The 24093-nt window shown below is 36.6% G+C and overlaps 3 protein-coding genes and 1 pseudogene across 12 annotated transcripts in view; all 4 read left to right on the top strand.

Moving 5' to 3' along the window:
- Positions 1–13360, top strand: part of LOC113698024 (putative disease resistance protein RGA4) — a 50219-nt gene extending 36859 nt beyond the window's left edge. For 2 of the 9 annotated variants that reach the window (XM_072051682.1, XM_072051714.1), the window contains exons 3-6: positions 11106–11360; positions 12039–12140; positions 12472–12728; positions 12864–13360. The gene's annotated coding sequence lies outside the window, so the exon portion shown is untranslated. Of the gene's footprint in view, positions 1–11105; positions 11361–11470; positions 11875–12038; positions 12141–12471; positions 12729–12860 lie in introns of those variants that run through there. The other 7 variants (XM_072051687.1, XM_072051683.1, XM_072051705.1 and 4 more) reach the window with 7 other exon arrangements.
- On the top strand, positions 5877–7657 carry LOC140008198 (putative disease resistance protein RGA3; annotated as a pseudogene). The gene is made up of 2 exons (XR_011815583.1): positions 5877–7384; positions 7503–7657. The product of XR_011815583.1 is annotated as a putative disease resistance protein RGA3 (transcript).
- LOC113698015 (uncharacterized) lies at positions 7538–12978 on the top strand. The gene is made up of 6 exons (XM_072068286.1): positions 7538–8128; positions 8222–9649; positions 11106–11190; positions 11260–11360; positions 12070–12140; positions 12861–12978. The coding sequence occupies exons 1-6, from the start codon at positions 7538–7540 to the stop codon at positions 12976–12978; spliced, it is 2394 nt and encodes a 797-aa protein (XP_071924387.1).
- A 4638-nt stretch (positions 13361–17998) lies between the features above and the next one.
- On the top strand, positions 17999–24013 carry LOC113698135 (F-box/LRR-repeat protein At5g63520-like). The gene is made up of 10 exons (XM_027217846.2): positions 17999–18353; positions 18437–18544; positions 18936–19028; positions 19129–19266; positions 19720–19815; positions 20214–20253; positions 20772–20924; positions 21534–21715; positions 22693–22811; positions 23347–24013. The coding sequence occupies exons 1-10, from the start codon at positions 18117–18119 to the stop codon at positions 23798–23800; spliced, it is 1620 nt and encodes a 539-aa protein (XP_027073647.1). The 5' UTR covers positions 17999–18116; the 3' UTR covers positions 23801–24013.
- The last annotated feature ends 80 nt before the right edge of the window (positions 24014–24093 follow it).

Here is a 24093-nt window from a genome sequence, read left to right on the forward strand (position 1 = left end):
TTTTTTTTCCCTTGTGAATAGAACATAATACTAGAGGTTGAGGTGGAGCAAATGCATCATTCAAGTTATTCTTGGCCAAAATTCATTCATCATTTTTTAAAAGGCTCCATGAAAGTGAGCTCAACATTCTTGGTTGTGTGTAAGTTTAAAAGGCTCACTTCTCAGCAATTTTACAATTTAATCAAAGTACTTCATATCTCAAGATACCATTGATTCTTAATTTGTCTTTCAAAAATAAAAGTTCACGTAATTTGACATCACAAGCCTGATTACTGAGACACAAAGGCAAGCATAAGTGTTTTACATGTTTTTCAAATTAAAAATATTTTTTATATTCCCCAAAAAATCTATAAAAAAAAAAAAAAAAACTTCCTTTCTTGCTTGAAAAATTGCATTGTAACACGTTCTATTGTTAGGCCAATTAAGCCTCATGAACGAGACACGGAGATCATTGTCTACGAGTAAATTTCCAAATTCGGTTGCCTTTTGAAGCTAGTTCCCAAAACGTGAAAGTTTTTAAACAAGGAACGCATTCGCTATATCCAATGTTTAGAAATTTAGAAAAAATTATAGTTTTACTCCTTACTGTTTAGTCTCTGTGCAATTTTAGATCTTGAAGTTTCGGCAAAAAGTAAATCTAGTCGTCAATGTATAGTATATGTACAGTTTTAGTCCCTAAAGTTTTGGCAAGAGTAATCCGATTTTCAATGTCACCAATTTGAAGCATTTTAAGGACCATTGATAAATTTTTCTAAATATTAATCAAATCAGTCACGTGCAATCACATATTTGTTTTAAAAAAAAAACTTCTTAAAAGAGAATCAAAATAATGAGTAATCTTTAACAATAAGAATAACTTGCATGCTAACACATTAGTAACTAATTACTCAAGAAAAAAAGAAAGAAAATTTCTCAATCTATACTAAAAATTAGGAATCACATTTTTTTTTTTTTACTTGGAGACACTAGAGATAGTTAGTGAAAATCAATTCTAGATCGATGAACTTGGTATATTGAAGTTTTAGTTTAAAAATTTTCCTTCTTTTTACTAGTTAAATAGTTAACAAATGAGTTATTAGTTCTTAATTTTGTTGCTTAAAGTAAGATACTATTTTGCTTCTTTATTTTGGAATTTAATTTAATAGGCACATGATTAGACATGACTAAATTTTGTTAGTAATTGAGATAAAATTCTTCAAATGTCCTAAATCAGCTTTAAATTGAATATAAAGGGGACCAGACTTGCTCTTGCTATAACTTTATGGACTAAAACTGCACATGTACAAAATATTGAGGATCACGATTGCTTTTGTTAAAACTTTATGCCTACTAAAACTGAATATTAAGAATTAAAACTATCATTTTTTTCAAAAATGAAAAATTTATGCCTGCATTCAGCAAATGCAACTCTTCTACAATTATGATTGGTCCAATGGTCAAGACCAGCCAACTCTTCAACTCTTTTAACGCATTCATCATCGTGTACAAAAGCGGCCAACTCGCAAAATAGGTACAACATTAATGGAGAACTTTTTGGTCTCTGGTTTCTAACGAGATGGAGTAACCACCCCAGTGTGAACCACTGGGCCAATGGCTCAGTGGGCTCCCTCCTTGAGCTGTAGGTGAGGGTTCGAACCTCACTTGTAGCGAAAAAATCGAAGGGTTATGTTATAGTATTCTCTTGATTTAGTTGGGTCTGTATACTCACTAATTCCTACTATAGCCTCCTTAGGTTCCTCCTCCCCCTTAGATTAGGATAGAATAAATTATACAAATGTATAGTTGCTTACAAAAAAAAAAAATTACCCCAGCGTGGTCATTTGTAAAACCAAGAAAATGCCAAGCAACTTCCATTGCAAAAGCATCCAAATTTCCCATTGAATTGAAGCACTGCACGGCACTACACTGGTCGAGGCCCCCGGATGTCTTTTCAAGTATTCTACCGGAACAGCCGATGGCCGCCTCCATTGACCCAGCTTAGTGATAAGTTATAATTTTGTCATTTATTTTATTATTAATTTTCCCTATTACCTGACTTGATATGGATTAATTATTAGATTCTATTCACTTTTTATAATTTATATTTATTTCAGAGAGTAGATCGAAAATACTATAATAAGAACCAATTTGATGATTATCAGGAAAGCGCTCAAAGGGCAGGCGTCCGGGGGTATTTTTAGAATATCAAGGCGCGACTTTTTTTGATAATTTACGAAAGACAGCATAAAAGGAGGAAAGGAACGAAGGGTTAGGGTGTCACTTCTTCCTCTCCAGAGGAGGGAGCCGGCGCAAGCATTAGAGTAGACAGTAGACAGTAGATAGAAATTAGAAAAAGTGTGCAGAGGAGAGGACGGCTGGAGCTTAGCTTGGGATTCCTTTTGCCCTTGGAGGCTTTTGAGTTTTGACTAGGACCTCTGCTGCCATGTCAGGAGCTTAGTTGCTTTCTTTGACTTTTCCTTTTTGTCTTTTAGTACTTTGCTTCCCTCGGATGTTAGGACAAAGGGGAAGCATTGAACTTTCCTCTGTAGTTTTCGTTTTCCTCGATTGCTCAAACGAAGTGAATTTTCCCAATTTTGAAAGACGATGGCCGCTGCTTTCTCTTCACCTTTGTGCGAGTTTTTCGCATCAGGGATGAACTAAATTTTCTTTTCTAGTCAAGACATAACGGAGGTTTTGATTCGTCTAAAAATTGTGAGATCAATTTAATTTTATCTTTTTCTTTTATTTATTAGTATTCACATATTTCTTATTTGCAGTGCGTGTGATTATTTAATTAATTGATTGTTTTGGATCCAAATAATTAGTTAATTGGGTAATCTATTGTCAATTAGGGCATTAAATCCGTAATTGTTTAATTGCTCTAAAATAGTGACAACTGGCATGATTAGATTTGTGTCAGGGGAATATGCGGGTTAATCTAAAATAACCCTGGTAGTGCGTTATTTGGTTAGAATAGGGCTCCTCTAATACGTAAGGCAATTGGGGAATTAAATTCTACGGGCGTACCTAGAATTGTTTTCCAATTAGAGAAGTGATTAACGGGTATACCTTGATCACCGACACAGTAAGGAGGGGTTGACTGCCATCGCTTGTTTGGCAGTTATAACCTATTTATTAGTGAATAATTGGAATTGCCTTTGTTTCAATGATCAACTAGGTGAACCATTGCTGAAGTTATTCCTTGGCTAGATCCTTAATTATCACTCGTTTGATTTTAGTAATTTGTTATTTAATTTCTAGTTGACTATTCTATTTTATTATTTTACTTTTAGTTGGATTGCTTAAATTGTCACCCCTGAGATAAAAACACCCCCCTTGCCACTGTGAACTTAAAGAGAAACAATTACTCCCAATCCCTGTGGATTCGACCCTGCTCATCACTATCTACAGAAATTAACTTTAGTTTGAGCAGGTTTTATTATTGCACAGGTTTCGACAACCTGTCAATTATTAGGAGAGTTTGTGGTTTAGAAGCTAACCGAAGTGATGTTTCTTGGATCTTGATCACTCATGCTTGATATATATTTTTCTTGGTATTTTGGCAATATGGTAGATGGAGCAATGACCATTGTCAGATATTGGTACTTGTTTGTTGTTCTCATGCTTGAGGGCAAGCATGGTTTAGGTGTGGGGGGAATTGATAGGTTGCAATTTTATCATTTATTTTATTATTAATTTCCCCTATTATCTGACCTAATGTGGATTAATTGTTAGATTCTACTCACTTTTGATATTTTACATTTATTTTAGGGAGTAGAACGAAAATATGATAACAAGTGCCAATTTAACAAGAAAAGAGTCCAAGTAATAGAGCTTATCCCAGGGGCATTTTTGAAAAAGGAACACTGAAACCCAATTTGGTAATTACCGCAAAGGCTAGGACGGCTGGAGGGTTTTCTTCTTGCTGGTGGGCCGCCGCAGAGAAGGGTCACTTTTGGATTGCTTTTGTTGACTTTTCTCTTGTGGGCTTTTGGCTTAATTTTCAATTCTCGTATGTAAAAAGAGGGAATTAGCACTACTTTAGGGAATTTGGCTTTACACTTTGACTTGGCCGTTTTCCGTCTTTTAGTAGTTGCTCCTGCGCAAGTCAGGAGCACTGCGGGGATGGAGGAGCCTTTGATTTTTCCTTTCATCTGGAGTTGCTACTTTTCTTTTATTTTCGATAGGAGTAGACAAGGGATGAATTAAATCCCTTTGTCTAGTCAAGGAACAACGGAGGCTTTGGCTCGCTTAAAAATTGTGAGATCCATTTAATTTTATATTTTACTTTTATTTATTGGTATTTGCATATTCCCTGATTGCAGTGCTTATGGTTGTTTAATTAATTAATTGTTTTGGATCCGGATAATTAGTTAATTTAATAATCTATTGTCAATTGAGGTATTAAATCCGTAATTGTTTAATTACCTCAAAATAGTGACAACTGGCATGATTAGATTTGTGTCAGGGGAATACGCGGGCTAATCTAAAATAACCCTGGTAGTGCGTTATTTGGTTAGAATATGGCTCTTCTAATACGTAAGGCAATAGGAAAATTAAATCTTACGGGCGTACCTAGGATTATTTCTCAATTAGAGCAGTGATTAACGGGCGTACCTTAATCACCGACACAGTAAGGAGGGGTTGACTGCCATCGCTTGTTTGGTAGTTATAACCTATTTATTGATAAATAATTGGAATTGCCTTTGTTTCGATGATCAATTAGGTGAATCATTACTGAAGTTATTCATTGGCTAGATCTTTAATTATCACTCATTAGATTTTAGTAAATTGTTATTTAATTTCTAGTTGGCTATTTTATTTTTATTATTTTACTTTTAGTTGAATTGTTTAAATTGTCACCCCTGATATAAAAACACCCCTCTTGTCACTGTGAATTTGAAAAGGAACAATTACTCCCAGTCCCTGTGGATTCGACCCTGCTTACCACTATCTACAGAAATTACTTTTAGTTTGAGCAGGTTTTATTATTGCACAGGTTGACAATCTGTCACTTAGTATTGTCACGGCCGACAAAATTTGGTCTAAGCTTTCATACAGCTATTCTTTAGCAAATCATGCAACATATATTTATTTGTAAACCAAACTTGTAACAAATATTTGGAGAAAATAGAGAAACTATTGGTGCCCTCTTTTTGCTTCAAGATCAGGTAACCTCCTCTTCTATTCATAGCTCCTTCATAGTATTATGGATACATTGGCATGGGGTATATGATGGAATTCATTTTTGTCATATGAATTTTCAAAATTCCTTAATGAATTAAATTTAAAATTTCACATGTTTTAGTTGTTTCTTGGATATTTGATTGTGCTTTGATAGCTTATTCTTGGTCTTCTACCTGATTATATGAATAATTGTACGGCTTCAATAATTTTTTTTCAAAATTATCCCTCTTCAATAATATCTAACAATCCTGGACAAGTAGGATAAGAGATTATGACGTATGCATTTCTAGGAAAGTTCGTTAATTTGCATTTAGATCAAAGTTTAAACATGTTGGATAATCATCGTAGACATCAATTTATGCTGCACTTAGTACTGATCTTAATCACTTACAACTATGATCAGATTATCACCAATTAATGGCTTGGCATAATCCCTTACTACAACTTTTGCCGGTTCTTTTAGTTGGAGTAATATACTCGTAAGGCAGCATATGACATGAAATAATTGATTTTTTTTTTCCAACTAGTATTGGGTGGCAAACTATGATCATATTTTAAGGACTTCGTATATATAGTAAGATTGTCTGATTAGCAACAAATTTATTATTTTAGTTACCTACTGACTCATAAAAACAAATACACTAACATTAATTAATACTTTTAGATGGATAAGAAATCACACGAAGATTCAAATCAGTTTCACATTCAACAAAAACAATGACAATTAGTTGGTGTTCTTCCACAATTAAGGCCCCCACCAGTGACTAAATCAGATTGCGCTAAAATTATTTTGAAGTGACCCCACACAATTTGATTAATCACAATTATATTAATCTGAATCTCACACATCAACCCACTGGAATCGTTAACTCATCTCTCTCTTATTCTGACTGGCTTCTATTCTGATTTCTACCATTTGTTGCTGAAACATTCCTTCCATCTCTGATATCAGCAAACCTTTCGATCCTAGTTCCAATTCCAAGCAAGAAACAATGGCTGACGCTGTTATCAGTGCTACTGTTGAGGTCGTCTTGGGGACACTTATTTCCATTGCTGCGGACCGCATTGGTATGGTTCGGGAGGTCAAAGCAGAGTTGGAGAGACTAAGCAACACTGCTGCAATGATCCAAGGTTTCTTGGCTGATGCTGACGGGAAAATGCATACCCAAGGGGTGCGAGAGTGGCTCAAGCAGCTAGAAGATGAGGTTTTTAAAGCTGATACCGTGCTAGACGAGCTCAACTACGACAATCTTCGTCGGGAGGTGAAGTACCGAAATCAACCAATGAAGAAGAAGGTATGCTTCTTCTTCTCCTTCTTTAATGCAATTGGCTTTAGTTCCAGCTTGGCTTCAAAGATCCGAGACATCAACACCAGCCTAGAGAGGATCAACCAGGGAGCCGGTCACTTGGGATTGATCAACCAAATTGATCAACCCCCTGCTGATGCCGCTGGTGCCAGACAGACCGACTCTATTGTCGTTCCGAACGTTGTAGGAAGATCCGGCGACGAGTCAAAGATTGTGGACATGTTATCGAGCCCATCTGAAAAGGTTCTTTCTGTTATTCCCATAACAGGCCCGGGAGGTTTGGGAAAGACAACTCTGGCGAAATCAGTCTACAATAATCCAAAAATAGATGGGCACTTTGGCCAAAAAATTTGGGTTTGTGTGGCTAGAAAAATTGATACAGTGGTGCTGTTCAAACTCATTTTAGAATCGTTGACAAAAACAAAGGTTGAAGTGGATGGTAGGGAAGCCATAGTTCAAGAAATTCGAGGAAAGCTCAAGGGACAAAGATATTTCCTTGTTCTTGATGATGTGTGGGATCATGATCAAGGATTGTGGGATGACTATTTCAACACTTTGATGGGACTCAACGAAACCAAAGGAAGCTGGTGTCTTCTCACTACTCGTCTAGAATATGTGGCTAATGCTGTGCCTAGACATTTGCAAATGAATGATCGTCCTTATTTCTTAGGAAAGCTATCAGGTGATGAGTGCTGGTCCATCATAAAAGGAAAGGTGATGAGTGCAGGGAAGAAGTACCAGAAGAATTGGAAGCATTAAAGGAACAAATTTTAAGAAGATGCGATGGCCTACCCTTGGCGGCAAGTTTGATTGGTGGCTTGTTGCTTAACAACAGAAGAGAGAAGTGGCACTCCATTGTGCAGGAGAGTCTTTTGAATGAATATCAAAGCCAAATTAATCAAATACTTAAGGTGAGCTTTGATCATTTATCATCTCCATCAGTTAAGAAATGTTTTGCATATTGCTCGATTTTTCCCCAGGACACTGAATTAGGAGAAGATGAACTAATTGAGCACTGGGTTGCTGAAGGTTTTGTTCTACCAGATCGGGAAAACACAGGAATGATGGAGGAAAGAGGAGGCGAGTATTTGAGGATTTTGTTGCAAAATTCCTTGCTGGAAAAAGTCGAAGAGCCGTGGAGAACATACTATAAAATGCACGATCTCGTGCATGATTTTGCAAAATCAATTCTCAATCCTAAAAGCAGCAATCAGGATCGCTACCTTGCATTGAACTCTTCTGAAGGTTTGGCAGAAAATACCACAAGGACAATACCAGCATCAATTCGCACGTTATTTCTCCATCTAGAGGGTGGCGTATCTACTGACATGCTTTTAAGATTCAAGTGCTTGCATGTTCTCAAATTGTCTGGATATGATGTCGAGTCTCTACCGAGCTCCATTGGCAAACTACTACATTTGCGGCTGCTCGACATTAAATCTTCTAGAATCAGAAGTTTGCCGGAATCTCTTTGCAAGCTATATAATTTGCAGACACTAACAATGAGAGCTGGTGACCTTGAAGGAGGTTTTCCAAAACGGATGAGTGATTTGATTAGCTTGAGACATCTAAACTATTACCATGATGATGCAGAATTTAAAATGCCGGCGCAGATGGGACGATTGACTTGTCTTCAAACTCTGCGATTCTTTAATGTAAGTCAAGAGAGGGGTCGTGGTATCGAAGAGCTTGGGACCTTGAAATATCTGTAAGGATGGTTGGAGATAAGAAATCTTGGACTAGTGAAGGGCAAAGAAGCGGCTAAAAAAGCAAAATTGTTCGAAAAGCCAGATCTGTCTTTCTTGGAGTTTAAATGGAAGAGTGGGGAACGGGAAAGCGATAACCGTGAGGAGGATGTGTTGGAAGGTCTCCAACCTCACCCAAAGTTGCAAAGGTTGGGAATTCATTCTTTTATGGGTAATAAATTTCCACAATGGCTTATCAATTTGTCAAAATTGGAGGCATTGTGGATAGATGACTGCAAGAGATGCAGTGAACTCCCCTCGTTAGGGCAACTGCCATCCCTCAAACGTCTCTTTTTGAGAAGATTGGACAACATTCAATCTGTTGGAGATGAATTATATGGTATTAATACTAATGAGGAGGAGGAGGGCAGATCACGAGCATCAGGGAGCTGCACTAGAAGACGAAAATTCTTTCCTGCCCTTGAAGTACTCCATGTAAGGGATATGGAGAAATTGGTAGAGTGGAAGGATGCAGAGCAAGCGAGGTCAACGGTAGGTGAAGCAGAAGCAGATGTCTTTCCCATGCTGAGGGATTTTTACATTGGATGTTGCCCACAACTGACCACTGTTGCATGCTCGTGTAAAAGTCTATACGTGGAGAATTGCGGTAATCTAACAAGTATAAAAAAAATGGGTTACGGCGCTGCTTCTGTTGAGGACTTGTGGATCGACTCTTGCGACAATCTTAGGGAGCTGCCAGATCTGGATCTGTTTGGATCGAGTTTGCGGCAATTGGCCATCAGATGGTGCCCAAGATTAATTAGTCTAGGAGTAAATGGACAGAAATGCCCCCTACCATGCCTTGGGAATTTGTGTATTGATAATTGCGAAGGCTTGACCACTATATCCGACAAAATGTTCCAGTCATGCCGGTCTCTGCGGTCCCTGTCGGTGATGAGGTGCCCCAATCTAGTGTCGTTTTCGCTTAATTTGCAGGAGACGCCTTCTCTCGAGAAATTCGCCCTACTCGACTGTCCCAAATTGCTTCCTCATAGTTTCAAAGGATTTGCTTTTGCCGCCAGCTTAAGAAAATTGAGCATCAACAGTCCCTTCTCCTCAGATGACTCCTCAATTGATGATTTTGATTGGTCTGGTTTAAGATCAGCATCAACACTCCGTGGGCTTCGCTTAGAAGGGTTACCTCACACGGAGTCCCTGCCACACCAGCTTCAATACTGGACTACCCTCACTTCACTAAGTCTCTTCAACTTTGGAGGAATAGAAGTGCTACCGGATTGGATTGGAAACCTTGTGTCCCTTGAAACATTAAAGCTACGGTCTTGCCAAAAGCTTCAATCTTTACCACCCGAGGCCGACATGAGACGCCTCACCAAGTTAACTTGTGTTGATGTTTATCGGTGTCCTCTATTAAGACAACGATACACTCCCCAAAGAGGCATCTACTTGGAGGAGGAGATTTCAAGTGATCCGGTGAGATTTTCCTATCTAAAGTTCACACGCATATATTGTTGAAATGCCTTGAATCACACGCATATATCTAAAGTTCACACGCATATAAAGTGTTACCGTTTGTTTTATTTCGGGTCTTGTTTTGGGTCTATTTTTGGGTCCAATCTGTTTGATTGTATATATATACACCTTATTTTAGTCTGTAAACTATTCCGATTACAACCCAAATAAAATCTAATTTCCCCCAAGTTGTTCTTGTCCGTTCTTGTTTGTTCTTCTGTTCCGCTGCATCTGTTATAACATATATATGTGTATAAATTTTTTGTATCTGCATCTCATTGACATATATTTGCTCTTCAGTCTCTTGTACTCTTTTTCTCCATCTCTTTTCTGCAAAGTTATTCTCTGTAATTAATTCTCTTCTTTTGGGCAGACCTTGGTTTCTCTTCAAAGATTAGTTTTAACAAAGCCTGGTTTTGAGCAAATTGGAAGAGGCCAAAATTCTGGATTTTCTCTGCATCTCGCAATTGAAAGATTTTGAACATCTTAAAAACTCAACTTGTTACCTTCTATTTGGCCAAGCATGAAATTATTAGCAACGGTGCATACACAATTAGCCTCTTTGTTTGAATGTGTTAGCAAATGTTTCATTGGATGTGCAATGCTAGATGCACATGGGAGCATTCATCATTTTTCTGTCACCGATATTGCCAGTCTGAATGGACAACATTAAAGCTAATCAAGAAACAATTGTGAAGAAAATTCAAGATGCAATTTGCTATTCTTTGGGACTCTGTGTTCTTATTGCCATAAAATTATATCAGTCTCCTTGAAGTTCAGATATGTTTGTTGAGGAACTAGAGTGCTGCAAAACTTCACCCCTTACAATCGGTGATGCATGCTTCATAAGAATGACAATAATATGGGATCATTGTTTATCATCTTTCATAAGTTTGAGAAGTTTCTTCATCACAACTACCTTGTTTTTTTGTTCTGTGAGCTGAATTACTATATTGTTACCTTGTAGACAAGCAGTGACAGCGAATAAGAAAGCAATAATGGTGCTCAAATATCAGTTTCATGTTGTTTCCCATCGTTGCTGAAGAAGGAGAAACCAGGAGGTATGATGGTTCTCAAGCATCAGCTTCTCTCGCCAAGAACTCTTTTCAACCTCCGCCCAATTTATTAAAAACACAAGGGAATTGGAGCAATTTTTTATCAAAGTATGCTTGAGTGAAAATAGGGTGTTTTTCTGCACTTTCATGTACTTTTGAACATTTGTCCTATGCTATATAGCTTAGTTCTTAATCTTTAAGATTGTACATTTACTAGGTGCTTAACACGTCATTTGATTGTGAAAGAAGCTGGTTTTTTCCATTTTCTTGTACTGAATACTAGACCATACCTTTTCTTTGCGTTCCTTAGCTGTCATAACTGAATTCATGCTGAAATGTAACATTATGATGGTATTTTCCAGAGTCTTAGAAAGCGGACCTCATGTTGCTGGACAAAGACACCACCCTTTGCTGTTGCATTTCTTACAAGATTGCCAGGGGGCAGAAGTTATTTTCACTGACTAGACAGGTTTGAAGATGAAGTTAGTAATCAATGATGAGAATTTTACACATCAGAGAGCGCTAGCTTTGATGGAGGCTTCACCAGTAGGTGGTTCTCCCCAGGTTTCCCAAACATAAGCTTTTACTCATCTCCTGCTCGGGCTGCAGAAAGAAAGGTAATAATTTAGCTTGTTCATCTTCAGGGCCGTTTTGATAGTTTTTTATCCGCATTCTTGATTTGTATTTCATAAATCAATTACCAAAACTTTTTTTCCCTTTGGTGTAGCATGCTGATTGCTGAACAAATTGAAAGAGACCAAAATTCTGTGTTTTCTCTGCCTCTCTGAACTACTGAAAGATTTGAACATCTTAAATCTCTTTAACTTCAACTTGTTGCATTCTATCTGGCCAAGGACAAAATTATTAGCTACGGTTCATACCCAATTAACCTCTTTGTTTGAATGTGCTACAAAATGTTTCATGTGATTTACAATGCTAGATGTAGATGGACACATTCTTCATTTTTCCATCACTGATATTGCCAGTCTCAATGGATAACATTAAAGCTAATCGAGAAACGATTTTCAAACAAAATTCATGATACAATTTGCTGTTCTTTGGGACTCTGTGTACTTATTGCCATAAAATTAGATCAGTCTAATTGAACTTCAAATATGTATGTGGAGGAACTAGAGTGCTGTGAACATTCACCCCTTATAATTGATACTGCATGCTTCATATCAATGAGAATAATGTTGTTTTCTTTTCAATGACAAAAATGTTGGATAATTGTTTATCATCTTTCACAAGTTTGAAAAGTTTATACGACACAATTGCCTTGATTTTCTGTTCAGTGAGCTGGATTACTGTATTGCAACCTTGCAGATGAGCAATGCAAACTCAAACATCAGCTTCATGTTGTTCTCCATTGCTGCTGAAGAAGAAGAGCTCAGGAGGTATGTGGTGCACAAAAGTGATAATGCAGCACTTCTCTCCCCAAGAACTCTAAGTTTGCATTCTAATATGCTCAAGTCATCTAATTGGCATGAAAACAGGGTGTTTTTCTGCACTTTTATTTGTTGTTGACTGTTTACCCTGTGCCACATAGCTTATCTTTTGCTCTTGAAGATTTTTATGTTTATCTGGTGCTTAACATGTGTTGTGATTGTGAAAGAATCTGGTTTTCAATTTTCTTGCACTAGTTACCAGTCCATACCTTTGCTTTGCTTTCGTAGTTTGTCATGATTGAAGCTGTTCTGAAATGTAATATTATGATGTTTATTCCAGAGTCTTAGGAAGCAGACCTCATGTTATTGGACAAATGACACCACTGATTGCCGTTGCATTTCTTACTAGAATGCCAAGGGACAGAAGTTATTTTCATTGACCAGACAGGGCTTGAAGATGAAGGCAGTTATCAATGGTGTTAATTTAGCTCATTAGAGAGCATTAGCTCTGATGGATGTTTCAGAAATAGTTGGTTCTCCCTTGGTTTCTCAAACATAAGTTTTTCGTTATCTGCTGGTCAGAATGCAGAAAGGAAGGTAATAATTTAGCTTGTACGTCCTTAGGGCAGTTTTAATAATTTCTGATCTGCTTTCTTGATATGTATTTAGTAAATCAATTACCTAAACTTTTTATTTCTTTTGCTGATTTGCTGAACTGAAAATGGCTAGTAGCAGGCTTGTAGAGTGTGATATGGATGAAGAAAAAGAGAGGGAAAACATCCGAGCATGGAAGCTGATACAGGAGACCTATCAAGGTGCGCAGCTGATTTTAGGCAAACTGGACTGATGGACTTGGTGAAAGAGTTGGATGTTTGTGACAGTAGAGACAATAAATTGGATAAACAATCAATTTGGAGGAGTGAGAAATGTAGATGCAAGAAGTCTTGAATTGCACAAAGGTCCAAGGAAGAGGAGGGAAAACGTTCTTTTCAGTAGATGTGTGCATATTTTGTGAAGAATTAACACTTCTTAAAAGATGGCATTTCATACTTTTGGCGTATCAGAATGTGACAAGTCCTGATGGTGCGTTTTCTTCATCTTTTACAGGGAGTAAAAGTATGTCTAGAGACCAAATTTGTAAGATTTCCTACCCTTTTTTAGCTAGACATTTGATAGAGAGAACTTAGAACTCTTGTTACTTTTCCTCTTCAAGTAATCATTTTTTGTTATCTCTGCGAAATTGCTTAATCCAGTGGTTTGTTAGCCACCGATGCTTTGGGTTCATAAACAAATCATGACAGTAAAATCTGAATGATGATCTTATTGTTAAAGGCTTTTATATAAAAGTGGATACTTAATACAAATGAAACAACGTATTTGTATTAATTCTAGATCCGTGAGATGTGCGTGCCCATCGAATATTTGTATAACAAGGAATCAAGAAAGTTTTGGGCAGGGAAGGAGCCAGCCAAGTACAAGGCACTTTGCCTAATTTATAGGAGTATATTTTATGAAATTTTCATCAGTGTTGAGTAAATTTGTCATCCTCTTTCCAAATTTTTAAATTAAACTGCAATATCCAATATTAGGTCGTATTATAAATTTTCTCCTCTCTAATTCTCCTGCTCTGCCATTGAAGTTTTTAACAAAAATGTCATACAATTCTAACAACTAGAGTTGTCAACAATTGAACTTGGTACTGACTATTGACTCGGTAAAACTTACTAAAGCTGTTAAATTAAGTACTTGTACAAAAATTTTTATTTTCGTCACTTTCTTTCAAGCAAAGTAGGGAGAGATGACCAATCCATACCATTTTTCTTCGATACAGGAGAACACGAGATATTTATTTTTAAGTTGGACCGGATTTCAACTGAATCAACTACTACTAGAATATTTGGCCACCAAAGATAGGCTTACAACTCTTCTTGGTTGTTGGTCAAGAGATCAAATTTCTTGATTTTCATTCTTCTCCAAGATTTCTTCAAAAATTCATCAACCGATGCATAGGCACCTATCTGATCCTGTGATAGTTCAGTCTCCTCTGAGTGCTCCATTGGTCGTTTTGGATCCACCCAATCGCCCTAATGTAAAGTAGGAATAGGTATAGAATAAAAATTATCCAGTCAACAAAAAAAAAGGGACAGGTTTCAACTAAAAACCAATGAGTCCATTAGGCTACAATATTTGCCAAAAAAAAATTATTTAATTTCATAAATATAACTTTTAATCATCTTTTTATCTCACGTATATCATACCATTAAAAGTGCTATAATACTATAATTCCATTAGGCTACAATATTTGCAAAAATAAATAAATATTGTTTAACTTCACAAATATAACTTTTAACTATCCTTTTATCTTACGTATATCATACTATTAAAAGTGCTACAATGCTATAATTCGTTATTGACTCTTTGGACTACGAAATTCTTTTCTCATGTTTGCTCATAAATGAGACATGAGACTTTAGTCTTCATTCTTCAGTTGAACTTAGACGTTTTAGACTTTTAGTGAAGCATTTCTTTCAGGTAAAATAAATTTCACTAAAGCATTTAAATAATTATAGAAAACTACTGTTCTCTTTAATTTGGATCATAAAATATTTAAAGGTCAATATGGGACGTGAGACTTCAGTCATATGAACTTCGACGTTTTAGACTTTTAGTGAAGCATTTCTTTCAGGTAAAACAAATTTCAGTAAAGCATTTAAATAATTATAGAAAACTATTGTTCTCTTGAATTTGGATCATAAAATATTTAAAGGTCAGACATATTGATTCCAATGTTGTTGAACCTCAAAGTAATTATCAAAGAAACTTTCGCAACAATATCCTACCAAGAGATTCATCATCCAGGCCATATTGCATTTTGAAAATCATACCTTTCCAAGCCTACCAAAATCACAATATTACATATAATCAGTTAACTTCTGGTCTTCGTGAAGTATGTATAGTCCGTGTTCGACCCATTTCTTTGACAAAGAAAACAAAAATTATACTAGTAAAAGAAACGACCATATGAAAGAAACAGTAATAACACTAGATTCAAACGTATGAAATCCTTCGTGGACTGAAATTGCAAATACCCTTTTCCCTTGACAAAGGATTCCACCACGCAAAGACTTCCTTATTGACAAAGGATTCCGCCCGGGGCAATTGCTCAACTCAAGCTGAATTCAAGTAGCTTTATGAATGTTCAAATTAAACTCAAGAATAATAATGATCTACTCAAAATCATTAAAATTGTGTTGAACTCGTATAATATATAAGGTTAATTCTACTTTATCCCCTTTAATAATTATATGCAAAATCTCACTTTAATCCCTAAACTTTAAAATAGAATACTTGAATTCTTAAGGGATAATTTCATAAACCTCCCTTGAGGTTTTTAACAATTTCACTCAACTCCCCTAAGGTTTCAATAATTACATAGACCTCCCTTGATCCAATCAAATGACTAAAATGTCCTTCTCTTAATAGTTAATTCATAACGGGATATTTAAAGATGAAAATACTTCTTATTATTTTACTTGTCATTTCCTAATTTTAAAGAACAATTTCCATCAATTTTCTGATTTCATCTCTTTCTCCCTTCTTATTTCATACTCTTCTCTCTTTTTCTCTTACAACCGTTTCTCCCTCTCACCCAAAATCATACTCCATTGTTACCAATCACACCACTAGCAACTTTTTAGCATCTTCAAAATTTATCTGTATTTTTGTCTTCCTTTTTCCTTTCTTTTATCCTCCCCCAACTTTTCCGGCCAATATCTCCGTCCTCAACTTTTCCACCAATACCGTGCACTCCTCCTACAACGCCACCACTCTGGCCATCAATATCATACTAGTATTAATAGTTCTTTCGTGTACTGTATTGCTAAACAACTAGGAGTAGTCTATATTATTATTATCCAAAGATCTTAAGATGGGAGTAGTCTAGATTATGAGGTGGAGTATGGAAGTAGAAGTGGAAGTAGCGGACTAGCAAGAACTTAATTCCAACTGAGAATTGCGACTATTTTTTTGTAAAATTCCGTCCATGGCTCCACCCGCTAACCATAGTTAGCAATAGTGATGGAATCTAGTTGGACACAACCATGGTTAGCAATAGTGATGGCAGCATCTAATGGCTTTCATGGTTTGGGAAGATCGCGGAGAAGGGAATAGCCCCATCTACGCTATGACCGTTGAGAAAAATCTGAAGAAGAATCTAGTGCTGTGCTCCCAGGAAAGAAGAACACGAGTTTCTTTAACTTTTGATGACGTGCTTCTGGGGAAGTAGGAAACGAAACGAGTAAGAGGACAGAAGAAATAAAAAGGAAAAAAAAGGAGAAGTAAAGAAATATTTTGCTTAATTACAAATTTTTAAGGTTTTTCTTTTGGATCTCATGAAATTTCATTTATATCCCTATTAGATTTGGTTTACATTATTGCAGTAATAAGCTAACGGAATTGGCAACCATTCTGCTAGGTATTATGCATTCAGTCAAAAACCAGAGTAAAGTGAGACGAATTTTATAATTTAGGAGTTTAAATGTTCCATTTTGAAACTTAAGAACTGAAGTGAAATTTCAGTGTACATTTGAGGGGATAAAATGGAATTAACCCTAAAGACATTCTCGTGTAGACTGTATATTACTTTACATCATTATATAGACAATTGAGTTTGAATTGTCACGCTGACAACTATGGTCTTTCTTTCTTTTTTTTTTTTGTCGGCACAGGGGTGTTCGGGTCAATTCTTATGGGACTCGATTAATCCCCTGCGATCTGAGTTCGGCGCCCCAACCCGATCAAGGCACGATAAGTACACAGGCGTCCCTATAGCGCAGTTTCGAACCCGGGACCTGAAGGTTTCAAGGGAACGCTGCTATCATGTGGCTAAACCTGTGGGGATGACAACTATGGTCCACAATAGAACTTTTATAAGAACATTATACATGCATACATATATTATACATATATATGTATGTATATATTTGTAGAGTAAATTTTTTTTAATGTATTAATAGTGCATACATTATTACGATTGGATGCACGAGACATATATAAAATTTGATTTTCAAATTAAAATTTAGATTGTGTTTCATACATATACATTCAAAAATTAAAATATATACACGATAAGTGCACAGGCGTCCCCATAGCACAGTTTCGAACTCGGGACCTGAAGGTCCCAAGGGAACGCTGCTAGCCTGCTATCATGTGGCTAAACCCGTGGGGACGACAACTATGGTCCATAATAGAACTTTTATAAGAACATTATACATGCATACATATATTATACATATATATGTATGTATATATTTGTAGAGTAAATTTTTTTAATGTATTAATAATGCATATATTATTATGGTTGGATGCACGAAATATATATAAAATTTGATTTTCAAATTAAAATTTAGATTGTGTTTCATACATATATATTCAAAAATGAAAATATATACACTGTTAGTGTATATAAGATTAATTCATATATGTATGTATGTATTTAAGTGGTGGACTAAGTTCATCCGCCAATTTTTTTTTTTTACGCAACGATACATTTGTATAACCTACACTATCCTAATCTAGGGGAGGGGAGCCTAAGGAGGCTGTGGTGGGGGCTAGTGGGTATACAGACCCAACTAGAGCAAGGGAGTGCTATGACACAACTCTTAGATTTTTTTCGCTGCAGGTGAGGTTTGAACCCTCAACCTACAGCCCAAGGAGTGACTTAAGTCCCTCCCTGCCACTGAGCCATTGGCCCAGTGGTTCACATCCGCCAATTGGATTTGGACAAATTTAAGTCAAGCACAAATGGAGGTCCAAACGGGAGTCACGAGTCTGCCCATTTGCAGCGCTATTAATAATGAATACTTCAAAAGTCGTTGGCAGAGGAGATCAATTATTTTGAAGTTAATTTCAGTTCACTACTACTATAAATATATATATATATATAAACTAAAATTCAAAAATTTACAGCCATTTCCAAAATCCTAAATGGCCACTCAACATCTACAACACCACCGTGGAGGCAGCAGCACCGCCGCTGGCGCCGGCGGAAGCAGTATCGACGATGCTATCGGAACAGACCTTCTCCACAACATCATCTCCCGGCTTCCGGCTACGTCCTTCTCCTCCGCCGCCTGCGTTAATCGCTCCTGGAATTCCATCTGCTCGAGAATTCTCTCTTACCCTAAACTCTCCTCCGCCATCTCTCTCAATCCTTCTCTTGAGGTAATTTACACAGAAAATTTTCTATTTTGTTTTTATTGTTATAGGTTAATTTCTCCGTATTTAAGTTGGTTTAAGTTTTGCAGGGGGCTGTGAATGAGGTGGTGGAGAAAGTGTTGTCGGAGCCGATTCGGCCGCAATTTGTGATTGCATCAATTGGCCCTTCGTTTTCCTTGCCTCGTGCCCACCAACTCGTATGTGGAGTAACTGTTTCTCCTTATATGATTTGGGGATTTTTATGTATTTTTATTGATTAAGGCAATGTACAAGCATATTTGCTTGCGGTACTTCATTTCCTTGCGCCATTTCATGCACATTTGAACAATTATTTCTTGTCACTTGGTGTCAAGTGGATGTATCTGAACGATGCTCGGACTTCATTAGTGAAAAGGGCCGAAGCAAAAAATTGAATGGATAAAAGCAAAAATGTGCTTTAGTACTTCGCCACCTATTTGGCTGGGATTATTTGTCTATTACTAATGGTAAATTTGTTTAAAAGCCTTGTCGTTGAGTTTGTCTATTTGTTTTCTTGCTATAAGTACAAATGTACTCGGTATGGCAAACTAAGGTTGTATTGTTTTGCAGATCACTGCGCGCTTTGGTTCAAGAGTTCCTGTAATTACATCCCTCTCTGATGGAATTATTGGGAGAGATGCACTCACCAGTGAGTTTAAAGAGGTAAGTATATGAACTATTTTCTTCTTCTTTTGTTATGCTTGACAGATGATGCTATGGCTGAGGTTTTCTCATATTTGTGGTGTTAAAAATGTTGGAGCAGGTTCAGTGGGAACTAATGGAGGATGATGAAGATCTTGATGGTCATGGAAATCTTTTACCGAATCAAGGAATTGTGCTAACTGTTGGTCATTTACCGGATTTGAAAGCCACTATGATTCCATTATTATCCCAAGCTGAGGTAAAATGTACTGCTTGGTGCATGATGGGGTTAATAAGTTACTTGGGACATTGAACCGCATTTATTTATGTTAAATACAAATAAATTTTATGAGCTAGACATTGTCTTTTGATATTTTACCTTGTAAAATGCGGTATGCTGGGGAGTAAGCTTCTCTAGACTGCACAATCAATAGAATTAGGAACTACAGATGGTAATAGTTTTCTAGAAGTGCATCGTGTATTTTTGGCGTAGTAATAGCATATATGGGTCATTTTAATACCATGATCACAATTTGATAGTATATAGAGCTTGATTAAGTGTTTCCTGGTGACATAATTGATAAAGATCTTGTATTAGTTCCTTTATTTGTGTTAAGTTATAATTAGTTGGGCAGGTAGGCTGGGATGCTTCTGCTAATTTAGTGTCCATTGCATGAAGTGATATTAATTTTTTTTTCTGATGATGAATTAGGAACCCCGCATGATTGATGAATTTGTGATGGATATAAGGGAGTATGCATCTCTTGTTTCAGGATCTACACCCCCTGCTGCAATCATATTGTTTTCTGTAAGTCATTTTGATTTTGCATTATTGTGTGCAATTTTGATTCATTGCAATCACTTTGAGAAATTAAATGTGTTTCTTAGAGCTTTCTCAGGTTTCCAACTGGCCACTTGGGACGTGCTATTTGTCAATAAAGTCCTTTATCTATTGCATCACTGACATTCTTCTTTGACATATTCTATTTGGGGACATGGAACATGAGATATAGATGGATTTGTACATCTAGGTAATGTTATACATCCTAGTGTAGTTTAAGGAGTGAATGAAAGAGTATGGTGGTCAAGGGCATTTAGGAAATTTCTGGAAAAGTATTTTGGGCCATTTGGCTATTTTGTGCTTTATTGAATTGTTTTTTTCCTCTTGACTGTATATCTAACATGGGAAAATGCATGGTGTGCTAGGATCTCAAAACTGACATGAGACCTCTTCTTCAAAAGTTTGGTGAGTACTGAATGCACTGAACTGTAAATCATGACTTTCGTACAATCTAACATGTTCTCCTTTGCTTTAGTCAAAAAATGTTTGAGGAAGGTTATTATTCATATTCAAAAAATTGCTTGGTTGAGAGGACATACCAATGAAGTTTCTACTTTCCTGAAATAACAAAATTGATTGGAAATGCTACTGATGTTCCAATACACTAGATAACCACCACCACCATGACTGACCCCCCGGCCCTCTCCATGTCCTCTGTTGAGATTTTGTTTTCTTAAAAAAGGAAAAAAAAATGAAGAAGAAAAAGAAAAAGAGAAAAAGTGGCTCCACTAATTGAGCTTCTCTTGAAATTGCAACTAACTAAGCTACTGGGTTTTACTTTCTTCAACCGCTTTATGTTATGGAGCTTAAGGAAGATGCATTCTTAATATATTAGTTCCTAACTTGCTGATGTTCTTATTTTGCTTCAGAAATTCAAATTTGCTTTCTACATTTTGTGTCTAATTTTGATCTTCTATTTGTAGATTATGCATTTTCCTTCGAGACTGTAGTTGTTGGGGAAGGGGGTGGCCGATACTTCTACAGGAGTGATTGGGATAAAAACACCACCATGAAGCAAGATGGTAATCCTGCTGTCGTGGCTCTTCTGTTCGTCAAGGATAGACATAAGCCCCCTGGTACTTAATTTTTTCATCTGGTCCTTGTATAGAATGTTTTCTAATCTATATTTGACATGGATTACACTCTTCTGTGCAACAGATAAAGTTTCTCAGAGTATCCATTAGAAAATGAAAATGCAAATATGTCTCCTGAATACTTATCTGGAAATAAAAGCTGCAGTTAATTAGATATTGACCCATGTACTATAGGTCTGACAGAATATGATTACGAAGCAATTGAGAAGATGATTGTGTGGTATGGCAAAATGATAGTAGATGTTTATCAAGTTGTGCTAGTTGACTTTTGAAGGAAGCTTGTAAGCATGACAGTTTGCAATATTGCATGCTTTTTCCAATATTTTTTGTCCTGTGTTCATCTATTTCCATTTGGCTTTAAGCTATTTCTTAGTCATTTCTTTTTATTGTTTGTGCATTTCTTTGTCTGTTAGATCTAGGAGTGTCCTTGTGGAAATTTAATATCTATGTTAGCAGAGATACCATTGCCTTTTCTGTTTGTGATGGTTTACTTCATTCTTACATGGTATTGATTGTTTAAAAGCCTATCAGTTCATTATGAGTCGAGATTGTTGCTATTAAAATCACTTTTGACTTGAATTGTATGAGCAGGCATTGGGGAAACTAAGTTTCATGCTACATTATCAACCGGCTTACATCCTGTTGGTGCAGTTTACAAAGCGGCTTCAGTTAGAGAAGAAAGGAATGAGCGTTCTACGTGGTTGACTGCAAGAAGAGCAGCAACTCATGTGCATCTTGACGGCCAATCTATTTTAGATAACGTGTACAATGAGGTATGCTAGCCTGCCTCACATTACTGATGATCACTCAGGTTTTTTTGATAGTCATTTAAGATGCAGATGTTTTAAATTTTTGAAGGTTGTCGGGTTTAGTAATGAACATATTGGTGCTCCCAGTTATATCAGATTGTTAATGTTGTCCATATATTTCAGTGACAAATATTAGTGGTGCTCCAAAATCCTTAGACCTGTAATGATGCTAGCATTGCATTGTTTTGAATTTGTTTCTAAGCTATTGAGTAATGTTTTGGCCTTTGAACTAGAACCTAGAAAGAAGATTACCATGCTAAACTGATGTCTCTTTGGCATGTTTATTTGTTTTACAATCCATAATGTGATTTAATCTATTTGACAGAATTAGTGATTGTGCTTAGGGTAAGGATGATGAGGTAGCATACCACATAATTACGAAAGATGTGGTCAGTCTGTTTAAGTAAGGGCATGACTGTACATTGGAGAGAAAGATGGGTGGTGATCACTGAGTCATTTTAGTTTCAAAAGATGCCTTTATCAAGTTTAACTTTGCTGCTTTTTTCTTGGTAGAAGCAGCATGAATATGGTTTCAAGTTTTGGATTTCTTCATTGTGTTCTTTGATATAATTTTTGGTTTTTGGGTCCGTAAGCAAGATCTTAACTCTTCGCATTCGACTCTTCCTGAATATGTTTGGTTGAAGCAATGACTATATTGGTTTTTCTTCTCAGATAATATTCTTTATTGTTGAAATCGTTGAAGTTCTGATCCAATAGTTACTCTATTGTTGAAAAGCTAAGTTTGCAATCTTTATTGATCATTCTTTTAATGCTCAACATAGCATCTAGGTGGATGCTATGATTCTGGTTCTCTCTTGACTCAGGATTCAGCAGAAGACTTTTCCTGCATCTTAATTTACTTTGTTCAGCCTAACAGCATATAGATTGGTAGGAGTTGAAATATGGAATCTGCTTTCCCTAAACCAAATCCTTTCTAGCAGATTGGAGATCGTATCCAACATCTAGCTCTCTACATTGGGGTTAACAAAAGACGAAAATGCTCCGTTGGATTGGACAAAGCAAGATGGATGATGTTTCTTGAATTTCATGAAGTAATAGGGTGAGTTATGCATTTTGTTGGTTGATTTTGCTTTTGCCCAGTCATTTCCTGTGGATGCATTGATTGCCTCAGGAATGTTGACAGAAGTGTTGAATACTGTCGGATTACAATGGTTTGAAACTTAATCTGTTCAACTTGGTAATGTTATGAGAGTTAGATGCTTGAACTCAGTTTTAAAATTTTATTTATGTTACTTATTTGTCTAGTTGTATATTGAATGACTTTGTGAAATTTGGGTAGTGGATAGTTTATTGGGTTAGGCTGGGCTGTCAGTGTAGAGAAAGGTTGGGTGGGATGAGCCGGGAATGGGATATTTTATTAATTATGCATCTATTTGTACTAATTATTTCTAATGAGTGCCTTGAGGTATTAATGGTATGGATTTCTTGGGATATAGGCTACTTGTGCTTATTCATTTTGTGTTTCTCGTCTTGTTAGGAATGCTAATGACTTGTGTTTAAGCTCACTTTGTCATTTGCACTGTCTCCCTTTTTATGGTTTATTGGAGGTATGAACAATGGCTCTCTTTTTGCAGTGGGGATGAAGAGTACCTGTATGTCAATGACTTAGGTATCAGAACTGGAGACTCCTTCCGTTTCTATGTTTCAGATTCTGATGCTACCTTGAGTTCTAGTGCCAATGTTACTGAGTACTTCAGACGTCTGAAGCATGAATACGACCACATGTCTAATCAACAATGCAATGGAAGTGTTGCTAATACCAATAAGAAGTCAGTCTTTGGTGGTTTGATATTTGCTTGCTGTGGTCGTGGTACATCATTTTTTGGACGTTCTAATGTGGATAGCGCACCTTTCTTGGAGAATTTTCCTGGGGCTACTCTTGGAGGAACTTTTTGCTCTGGGGAGATCAAACTTGCGAATAAGAGCATATATGGACAAGAACAAGAATCTGAAGATCAGGGTTATGTGCGCTGCACACTCCATTTTTTCAGTACTACATACCTAGTTTTGTCCTACATTCCTGCATAGCTTCAGGATTGGTATTATTGTGTAAGCCTGAGATAGGGCAAATACGCTCGGCTGCCTTGACCAGTTCCTTTCTCACTATCTTCCATTGATGCTTAAAAGAGCTGTCGAGGAAATGTTTGGATAGGAGGAGTACTAAAAGAACTTATCTGTTGTACATTGGACATGTTTCGATGTGGTGAACAAAATATATAGGTTTATCGGTTATCATTGAAATACTTCTCAATTGCAACTTACGAAGAATACAAATGCAGCAGCATGAAGGACACGAATGGAGTAGAAAATAGAAATTCTCA

The sequence above is a fragment of the Coffea arabica genome, chromosome 1e (genome assembly GCF_036785885.1).
Source record: "Coffea arabica cultivar ET-39 chromosome 1e, Coffea Arabica ET-39 HiFi, whole genome shotgun sequence".
Taxonomy (NCBI): Eukaryota; Viridiplantae; Streptophyta; class Magnoliopsida; order Gentianales; family Rubiaceae; genus Coffea; species Coffea arabica.

Coding starts and splice junctions, on each gene's coding strand:
- LOC113698015 (XM_072068286.1), top strand. CDS start 7,538: ATGGAGGAAAGAGGAGGCGAGTATTTGAGGATTTTGTTGCAAAATTCC. Junction 11,361..12,069: donor CTCGGGCTGCAGAAAGAAAG/GTAATAATTTAG, acceptor GCAACCTTGCAG/ATGAGCAATGCAAACTCAAA. Junction 12,141..12,860: donor GAAGAAGAAGAGCTCAGGAG/GTATGTGGTGCA, acceptor GAAAATGGCTAG/TAGCAGGCTTGTAGAGTGTG.
- LOC113698135 (XM_027217846.2), top strand. CDS start 18,117: ATGGCCACTCAACATCTACAACACCACCGTGGAGGCAGCAGCACCGCC. Junction 20,254..20,771: donor ACCTCTTCTTCAAAAGTTTG/GTGAGTACTGAA, acceptor TTCTATTTGTAG/ATTATGCATTTTCCTTCGAG. Junction 22,812..23,346: donor GAATTTCATGAAGTAATAGG/GTGAGTTATGCA, acceptor CTCTTTTTGCAG/TGGGGATGAAGAGTACCTGT.